The following is a 10,442-nucleotide window of genomic DNA, read 5'->3' as shown; positions in this document are numbered from 1 at the left end:
GAGAGAGAGAGAGAGAGAGAGAGAGAGAGAGAGAGAGAGCAATATCGTTGCGCTCTTTTGTCTCGTAGAATGGTGGGGCGGGCACACACGCATATGCTGCATATCACATGGATGTGCGCCCGCTTAAAAATCACTCCCCATTGGCCCACCCTTAATTGCCAATAACTTTTTAGGGGTGAGTCTGATCAAAAAGTGCAAGAGGACTTTTCTGCTCAGAATCACCCCCTGATCCTAGGGTGTTCAGATGTACTTGTACTTCTGAAACACCCTGTATAAATAATGGGGGCTCTGAAATTACAGCGCAATTCATACATTGTGAAACTTGCACCATCTATACAAATTGCGGGCACCTTCATCTGTATCAAGCTATTATTTTTTTTATGGCATTTGACTGATTTCATATGTGGTAATGATGATAATAAATTGACTCTTCTTTTTCCACCTTCGGCAGAGATTCAGTTGACATTTAGCAATTGGCAGGGATCTCATTAGAGTGAGCATGAGTCCTAGGATCAAGTAAATGAAACAGACACACCCGTTTTGATTGTGAGTATCAAAAACAGAATAGGGGTCAAACTGAAGGGTTCAGCAAAAAGTCTTGAAGATAAAAAAGGAGAAATGAAGAAAACCATGATAAAGGTCAAATAATAATCAGTTGAACTGAAAAATGTACTCTTTCCTATGAACCAATATCAAGAATGATCCTGGTTCCCCTCCCACATACTCCAAAATCCTATCCAACAATATCCTTTGACGTCACAAGATGTGGAACACTATATAAAGTTTCGTCTTCAGTGAAAATTGAAAAGTATACTTTTCAGTTCATTTCCCATGATAGTATCCTTGCACTCTTCCGTTGGACTCTTGCATCCGTCCTATTTCACTCTTACGTTTAACCCTGGTGATCTTTACGTTCAGTTTGAGCCTTTGCTTAGGCGTATCCTCTTGGAAGAATACAACGTTATCTAAAGACTTGAAAAACAAAATGTGCTCATATTTTGCAGTTTTTTAGGTGATTCATTCCCCCCTCTCTTTCCTCCTATTACTTTTTTTCTCAGCCTGTTTTCTTCAATTCTCATTTGCGTCAACAATAGTGTTCATGTCTATCACGGATATTGAACGATGAGAACTAATTAAAGCAACTATCAAAAAAATTTCAGGTCGTCCATTTTGTTCACCCCTCCTCTATTTCTAACGGCACGAAGCCATACTCTCTGAGAGATGCAGAGGCAAATCTATCAGGCCCTGGAACTCTCATTTTTTCATTACGGGAAATCATTCACGACCGATAGGCGTCATCACTCCGACAAACCCCTATCAATCGCACCCTAACCGGTTTCTGATTTTCACTTTATGAATTTTTCTGAAAGAGTCAGTTTTTCAAATTTCTTTCTATTCTTGAACTGTTTTTTAACAGTCTATAATGAAAAATCAATGTCGGATTTTCAAAAAGTTCAGATAATCAAATAATTATAAAATCTTTAATAATTTAGTGTAAAATTTGGCTTGAATGGAACCTCAGAGGTTCAAATACTTAGATATTGAAAAATTATAATTCCTTAGTAAAATCTGTGTAATCACGAATTGCGAATATCGTTATTGTAATAACGATATTCGGGCAAGAATGATGGAGACGAACGAGATATCTAGGGGTTAGAGAGTGGAGGATATTAAAGGTGGCGGTAATGATGTAAATTAAATTCCGAAAAATCATGAGAAATTGAAATTGACAGTAATGAGAGGAAAAAAAGAGGCAACCTGTGACATGGGGAATTTGGGCAGTACCGCTGCCCAATTCCATGCCACCACAGTATAGTGAATTGAAGAAAGTAAGGGAGACAGAGGAGGATAAAGGGTAAACGGAACAAGGTGATTCTGTTTTGAATGAGAAAATGAACAAAAGGCATATTACGAGGAGGCCACAAGAGGGATTTTTGTGTCACCCAAAAATGAGGGAAATTTCCATAAATCTTGAAAGAAGTGGAAGGCTGAAAGGTCGGCAATATGAGGCACATAACAGGCGTGAAAGAATCAACATCCTGAGTAGAAATTTCATCAGGCAGACCTTTTGGCAGAGAAGGCCCTGCTCCGGTATCAATACGGTATACCTGATTACGGCATGCCACATCAGGGCCTGAAGGGGACCATTGCATGTTCACCTTACCAATAAATCCCAAACATTAAGCCTGATCATGCCCCAGTCAGGGCCTTTTGAGCGTACCGTGGTAGAGAAAAATTAAAGTTACATCAGGCATGTCTGATAAGGGAAATTCCGGGGTCATTTTTAGCCTGTTTTGATTGAACACGGGTGCTTGTTGAGTATGCCGGATACGGCCAACTCGATCCGGCCATGATTAGGACCAGGTAAGGTATGCCTGGAATCCTCAACTTCGAAAATTCTATAAGTTCAATACGGCGAACCTGATCCGGCAATGATCAGGTCCGGATAAGGCATGCCGTACGGGACTTTTCCGTACGGCATGCCTTAAGGCAATCATCCGGAGAAAAATTTTCACCAAACAAAGAGTCGGGGTGGAAATGGTAAAGGGGGGTGGGTCAAAGGGGAGGGGGGATGATGATCAGGAAAATTATACTAATTGATACTATTCTAGATTTAGTTCAATACTACAATGTTATTGGGAGTATTATTGATATACTCAAAACAAATGATTATTTTTAAGAATCATACGGTGGTCGAGTGGATAGGGTAACCCCCGTCAAGTTAGCGGCGCAATGTTGGAAATCCGCCATTTTTTTACCCTGAATTATAAGCTAATTACGAGCTTTTTTCTGGTGTAGTCAAATAATTTGTAGTTTTAATGATATAGACATTATACGCCGATGAATATTCTAGGTCATTGATCTGCGCGGAAATTAAATGAGATATTATTAGTAGGTAATATTATTAGTAGGTAATATTATTTTTTAGTAGGATAGGTGCCGGGTATTCAGAACTCTAAAAAAAATTTAAAAAAAATCAAATGAACTCTTTGGAAATTTTGAATCAGGGAATCATAGTGACAAGCATCACTAATGCGATGAAGTCTCGTTGTACTTTCATCTTTCTTTATAACCATTTGAGGCGGGCTATATGGAACTCGGAAAAAACAATTGAATAATCAATGCATATCCATCTGGTTGACCGACATTTGCCGTGATCCCCTCTCCAGGATTAACGATCAATGCGAAGTGCGATTGGTGCTATGTTTATTTATTTGATCATAAAAAATGCCGGGCTATATGGAACTCCTTGAGAAAATTATGAAATGAGTCACTCGGGGCTGTCACATGCCCTCAATATCCGAGATCATTGACCTACCTCGAAATTAGATGACATATAATCTTTTGCCAATAGTTCAGGTGCCGGGCTATTCAGAACCCTAAAGAAAATTCCAAAATAATTGAATGAACTCTTTGGAAAATTTGATTCGGGAAAAAATAGTGATCAGCATCACTAATGCGATGTGATCTCGTTGTACTTTCAGTTTTCTTCATGACCATTTAAGGCGGGGTTTATGGAACTCGGAAAAAAAAATTGAATAATCGCATATCCATCTGGTTGACCGACATTTGCCGTGATCCCCTCTCCAGGACAAACGATCAATGCGAAGTGCTATTGGTGCTATGTTTATTTATTTGATCATAAAAAATTCCGGGCTATATGGAACTCTTTGAGAAAATTATGAAATGAGTCACTCGGGGCTGTCACATGCCCTCAATATCCGAGATCATTGACCTACCCCGAAATTATATGACATAAAATCTTTTGCCAATAGTTCAGGTGCCGGGCTATTCATAACTCTAAACAAAATTTAAAAAAAATCAACTGAACTCTTTGGGAATTTTGAATGAGGGAATCATAGTGACCAGCATCATTAATGCGATGAAGTCTCGTTTTACTTTCATTTTTCTTTGTAAGCATTTAAGACGTGCTATATGGAACTCGGAAAAAACAATTGAATAATCACTGCATATCCATCTGGTTGACCGACATTTGCCGTGGTCCCCTCTTCAAGACTAACGATCAATGCAGTGCTATTGATATCGTGTTTATTTATTTGATCATAAAAAATGCCGGGCTATATGGAACACCTTGAGAAAATTATAAAATGAGTCACTCGAGGCTGTCACATGCCCTCAATATCCGAGATTGTTGATCTACCCCGAAATTAGATGACGTATAATCTTTTGCAAATAGTTCAGGTGCCGGGCTTTTCAGAACCCTAAAGAAAATTCCAAAATAATTGAATAAATTCTTTGCAAAATTTGATTCGGGGAAAAATAGTGATCAGCATCACTAACGCGATGAAGTCTCGTTATACATTCATTTTTCTTCATGACCATTTAAGGCGGGCTATATGGAACTCGGAAAAAAAATTGAATAATCAATGCATATCTATCTGATTGAGCGACATTTGCCGTGATCCCCTCTCCAGGACTAACGATCAATGCGAAGTGCTAGTGGTGCCATGTTTATTTATTTGATCATAAAAAATGCCGGGCTATATGGAACACCTTGAGAAAATTATGAAATGAGTCACTCGGGGCTGTCACATGCCCTCAATATCCGAGATCATTAACACACCCTGAAATTAGATGACGTATAAACTGTTGCCAATTGTTCAGGTGCATGAAACTCTGGTTTTCAATTTAAAACCAGAGTTGAAAATCAGAGTTTGTAACAGCGATGTCGGACAAGATATGACTGTTTTTTTTGGCTCAAATGAAAGAGCGGCTCAAGAAATGGCGTGCTGATTTCTCTAAACATGACAAATGTCTCTAAAAATGACGTTTGTTTTCAATTGAAAAGCAGAGTTGTGACCACATTGTCCAGTGGGGTCTAGGAGTCTCCCCTGGTTCAAACCCATCTTTAGAGGCATCAGCACGCCATTTCTCGAGCCGCTCTTTCAATGGAGCCCAAAAAAACATTCATATCTTGTCTGACATCACTGTTATAAACTCTGGTCTTCAACTCTGGTTTTCATTTCGAAACCAGAGTTGAAAACCAGCCTGGCATTTTTTACAATCAAATAAATAAACATGGCACCAATAGCACTGTGCATTGATGGTTAATCTTGTAGAGGGGATCACGGCAAATATCGGTCAACCAGATGGATATGCCTTGATTATTCAATTTTATTTTCCGAGTTCCATATAGCCCGCCTTAAATGGTCATGAAGAAAAATGAAAGTACAACGAGACTTCATCGCGTTAGTGATGCTGATCACTATTTTTCCCTGAATCAAATTTTCCAAAGAGTTCATTCAATTATTTCGGAATTTTTTTTAGGGTTCTGAATAGCCCGGCACCTGAACTATTGGCAAAAGTTTATACGTCATCTAATTTCGGGGTAGGTCAATGATCTCGGATATTGAGGGCATGTGTCAGCCCCAAGTGACTCATTTCATAATGTTCTCAAGGAGTTCCATATAGCCCGGCATTTTTATGATCAAATAAATAAACATGGCACCAATAGCACTGCGCATTGATCGTTAGTCTTGGAGAGGGGATCACGGCAAGTGTCGGTCAACCAGATGGATATGCAATGATTACTCAATTGTTTTTTCCGAGTTCCATATAGCCCGCCTTAAATGGTTATAAAGAAAAATGAAAGTACAACGAGACTTCATCGCTTTATTAATGCTGGTCACTATGATTCCCTGATTCAAAATTTCCAAAGAGTAAAAAATAGTATCTTATTTAATATCCGCGCAGGTCAATGACCTGGAATATTCATCCGCGTATATTGTCTATACCATTAAAACCACAAATTATTTAATTACACCAGAAAAAAGCCCGTAATTAGCTTATAATTCAGGACAAAAAAAATGGCGGATTTTCAACATTGCGCCGCTAACTTGACGGGGGTGATAGGGTACAGAACTATTACGCAGAGGGTCCAGAGTTCAAGTCCGTCTCTGGGTGATTTTTTTTCTTTTTTTCTCGACCCGCCTATTCTGGGACCACTATTTATTTATTCATTTATTCTTCATTTTTGGCCCAATTTAATAATTGCGTTAGCAATTCATTAAGGGTGCCAAGTGAAAATGTTTAATAAATCAGCAGAAATTCATTTTTTTTCCTGTAATAGCGAGAAATATTCAAAAAATTTAGATGACAATTTTGACCTTTCAACCGGTATTAATTATTGAGAATTTACATAAACAAAATTTGAAGATCCAGCATTGGCTCTTATGCGGTTATGCACTAAAATAAAAGATTGGCCAATTTAGAAATTCATGAAAAATCCCGAAAAATATGGAAAAAATGTAAAAAAAAGCTGAATCGATTGATCCGGGCAAAATCAGAGGAACCGGGGCAAATAAGAATGAAATATTAATTTTTCGACTCACTTCCGGGGAAAAAAATCGCTCGTAGCAAAATGGATGATAGGCGACAACAGCGCACACAGCTGTCCTACTCCGCTTGTACACCTCCCGTCAACATAACCCTACCTGTCACTCATGATGGATGTTTTTTCAAAGTGAATTTTAGGATTTCGAACGTAATTATCAATCAATGAGACTCGAATGATGTTTATAATTGAATTTCAAATGAATTGTGCGAAAGAACATTGGTCTCAGCATCTACTCATCTCGGGAAATCATTTCAATGGATCTTGTTATGGCTAGCCAAATGTCCAACACAATGTGTTTCTCGACATTTCCCTCTTAAAAAATTCATTAGATTGAATCTGGATATATTAATGAGTAGTGGAGAGAATAAAGGAATATTGGAGTCTGGGGGTGAGGGATGGGTGATTAAGAAAATGACGGTGTTTTCATTATCACCTAGCGTATCAAGTTCTACTACACGCCGTCCGTGGAAAATGAAAGGTTCTTCGTTCGATTCTTCCTTCGGTTTTCTTGATTCTGATTTTTTTGCACTTTCTTTCAGTAATTTTTGTTGCTCATGATAATTTTTCATGCCCTCTCGAGACCTGGTTTCACAAATTTTACATTTTTGGAAGATAAACTGCCCCCTTTTGTCACGCAATAAATTTTTATTTTTGTCTGAGGCCATGGTTTGTTCACAGGCATGTATAACCTCCAACACACGTTCGAATATCAACAAACTCTCGCGCTTCTACCATCAGCTGACAGTAGCGGTGTTGCCACGATTCCCACCGGATATCACCATTTAGTCAATAAAACAAATATTTTTTGGTCGAAAAAATCAAAATAAAATTTTACATGTATATTACATCCCAACTCAATTTGAATATAAATTGGCGAGATGAATTAATCAAGTTAACACAATTTATTATGCAAGGTTTTTGAAAAAAATGATCAATTTAGTTGTGCACTTGACCCACTTGGCATCCTTAATTTGTAGCAAAGTCTATGCCAGGTAAGGGCGAAACCGGCTGCCTGTCACGGCCTTTATCAGGCTTAGAAATCAGGTCTTGATCATGCTTTGCGTTACATTTCCTATCAGGCGCTAATGTGGTAACCGTAACAGGGCCGGCTCGTTTCTACGGCACAGCGGACCAGGGCCTGACCAGCCAAGTTCTAAAATTCCTACTCGGGATGTAACGATGGCGAGGCTGAGATGGACGTCTTGGAGAGAAAATTTAATTTTGGCGATATGGCAGTATCATCATTGAAGAAGACCTTGAGAGGCATGTATTGATCAAAAGAACTGGAAATCGAAAAGGGCGGCGAAAGAAGGAATGGTTAACGATGTTGGAGGATGGAAATGGCTCCAACAGGGATGGGAGAGACTCAAAGAAACATCGGGAATGCGGGTAGAACCGGACCAGCGGAAGGACTGATCATCGGAGACGGATCTTTCAGCATGATTGTGACATGTTGTCATGTGTGAAAATTTCCATAAATTATTTGCGAATGTCCTTCAAAATGTTTCAAAACCATGTAGATGTCCACGTTGGCTTCTAGCAAGATCTGCTTATCTTCGTGTTATTATTTACTTGAGATGGAGACGCAAGGCAAATTTCTTATAATTATTTGAATTTTATAAAAATTATTGTTATTGTTCTGTGAAGGAGGAGAGGCTTATAGACTCAGTTCTATGATGAACCTAGAAGGAGGCATGTGTAGATGTAAAGCGCAGAAAAACTTTTGTAACATCAAGGAAATAAAGAATTGAATTGAGTAATAACGATATTCTCAATTCGAGATTGATTTCTTCACTCCACACCCAAGTATTTTCGAGTATCTTTCACACCATAAATAATGCAATATGTATTTAAAACTCACAGGGGCTGTGAATGTGTCTCTCGCTGTCGCTCGGGCTTGAAACTCGATGATCGATTGGCGATACAACGCGGAAGTTCCTCGCTGGGCTGACGAGGCGCTGGGTCGTATCACTCGGGGAAATCCTCGATGCCTCATTGTTCACCCTGGAAATGTAACCGATCGATTAATGAAAATTCCAATCCACTCAAAATATTGACTGATGGATGTAGTAATTGATGTTTACATTGAGGATGATGACCGGACGTCGGCGATGCTGGTGTCACGACAAATTGACGAATCACTGTCGTTACCGCCGGTTGCAGGAAGTCGCGCTGATGTTGGTTGAGGGGTCGACTGATGGACCGGAAGTACCCCGGTGATCTGCTGGCGTCCATTGGCACGCGCCAGGGGGAGAGTCGACACCAAAGATGGTGGCTGAGTGAGAGTTGTTTGAGACAGTTGCGAGGTGCTGACTGCGCGTGGAGGCAATGGGTCCCGACCTATCACCGATCCTGAACCTGATGCTGAAAAAAAAAGACATTTGACCTTTCATTTTTTATCGGCAAAATTGAATCATTCTCGTAAGTCGTAATACTTAATGTTGGTGGGGATTTCTTAAAGAATTTTTTTTATCGCTGTGAGAATTTCGAACATAAAAAGTCTTTTGCCAGTTGTCTTTGATTGTCGTGAGACTGTATCGGTACCTATACTCATACCTCCAGCTATAGCTAGACGTTTTGTATATAACTGTAGATATCGATACAGTTGGAGCTATAGATCTGTACAAGGATGCTTATAAATATATATAAGTAAACCTTCCAGCATTAGTATGACTAAATTATAGCCCAATAGATCGGCGACAGAAAGCCTTATACGGAATTTTTTAAGGGATGTTATGTTGTTTCATTTGAACTATCACGCCTTTCAAATCGTTTTCAAATCAACGAGGCGAGGCCTAAATGTGATCAGGAGTGAGCTCAGCGGCAGAGGTGCTCATGAGGAATCGGCCTCATTGGACACATGGCAATACGTACTCTACTACTCTACATTCTACTTCAACAAGAGGAAGATGTAGCTAGTCAAAGGAATATAATAGAATAGGAGTCGGTTTCGTGCGATTCGGTTACGATAAGAAACGGTCGGCCTCTGGAGTTTTGATTATTTCGGTTAGCTTGAGTATTTTTTTATTTTATTTTTTGCCACGTATTTTTGTCAATTTTTTGTGTACCACTTATTAATTAAATTTTAAAGGGATAAATTAATCTTGAGTATTTTTTGAAATTTGTGACACGGATAATATTCATTATGGATCGATTGTTGATTGAGGATTGAGGAGGATAATTCTGATATTTGGTTGATATCAGTATGTGCCTAGGTGTGATAATTATTTCAATAATTATTGTTTGTATTAGAATCGGGATTATTGGCGGCTTGAATTATATAACTCATCTGATAATTGATTTTCTATTTCTTTGTTAATGGTTTGCTTCCTATTTCATTCAACTTCGGGAATTTCGAATGTCCTTACTCTTAAACATTTATCACACCATTATCAAAAGGACTCGGGAATTTTTATTTCTTTTCCATTTACTGATTCTCCATTTTACTTTCGTATCAACTCTAGATGCAGCGTTAGACCAATTATAGAAATCAATCCATTAGAAGCTATTTGATGATGACTAAGATCAGTGAATTTACAATTTGTGGATCAGTTGGCCATTCAATTTCCTTTCTCTCCCATCCCATTTATTTCTTATTACAACTGAATGGATCAGGGTCAAAGTAAAAATAACATTATCGCAGTACAGACATTCTTCAGAAATATACAGACGATTTCGTAAATACCTTTGGGAAAAAGGATGAAAAGAAATCGCATAAGTCATTTTCTGAAAAAAAAACGCGTGGAGTAACAAAACTCTTTAAAAATGTTTTGCAAACCTAGTGGTTTCAAAGACATTTAAGAAATAATCTGAATGAAACCAGTGGCTCTATCTCTTCCAATGAAAAAACGTAGATTGAACAATTTTCTTATTCTCTTAACAACAGTTATTTATACCCCCGACCATTGAAGGGAATGTTCCCATTCACTGATTATATGTTAACTACCCTCCAATTCTAGATTCTGCAACTGTGCATATCTTTCAAGTAACAATTAGTTAGCTAAAAGTACTGCATTAATGTCAGAGTGCACTTTGTAATTTCGAAGACACTCAGGAATATGTCTGACTCACAAAAGGTTAGGAG

The 10,442-nt window shown here is 38.5% G+C and overlaps 1 protein-coding gene across 1 annotated transcript in view; it reads right to left on the bottom strand.

The window, feature by feature from the left end:
• The window catches only part of LOC107041533, a gene marked incomplete at its 3' end in the record, with an annotated part of 149,583 nt that extends 140,671 nt beyond the window's left edge, over nucleotides 1–8,912 (bottom strand). Inside the window, 3 exon segments of the mRNA XM_029126339.1 lie at nucleotides 8,220–8,362; nucleotides 8,443–8,722; nucleotides 8,903–8,912. Coding sequence (XP_028982172.1) covers nucleotides 8,220–8,362; nucleotides 8,443–8,722; nucleotides 8,903–8,912 — 433 coding nt within the window.
• Between the last annotated feature and the right edge of the window lie 1,530 nt (nucleotides 8,913–10,442).

Source organism: Diachasma alloeum, unplaced genomic scaffold (assembly GCF_001412515.2).
Source record: "Diachasma alloeum isolate Michigan unplaced genomic scaffold, Dall2.0 Dall_scaffold_00367, whole genome shotgun sequence".
NCBI lineage: Eukaryota > Metazoa > Arthropoda > Insecta > Hymenoptera > Braconidae > Diachasma > Diachasma alloeum.
The sequence above is the reverse complement of the archived record's forward strand: the minus strand, read 5'-3'. Positions and strand labels throughout refer to the sequence as shown.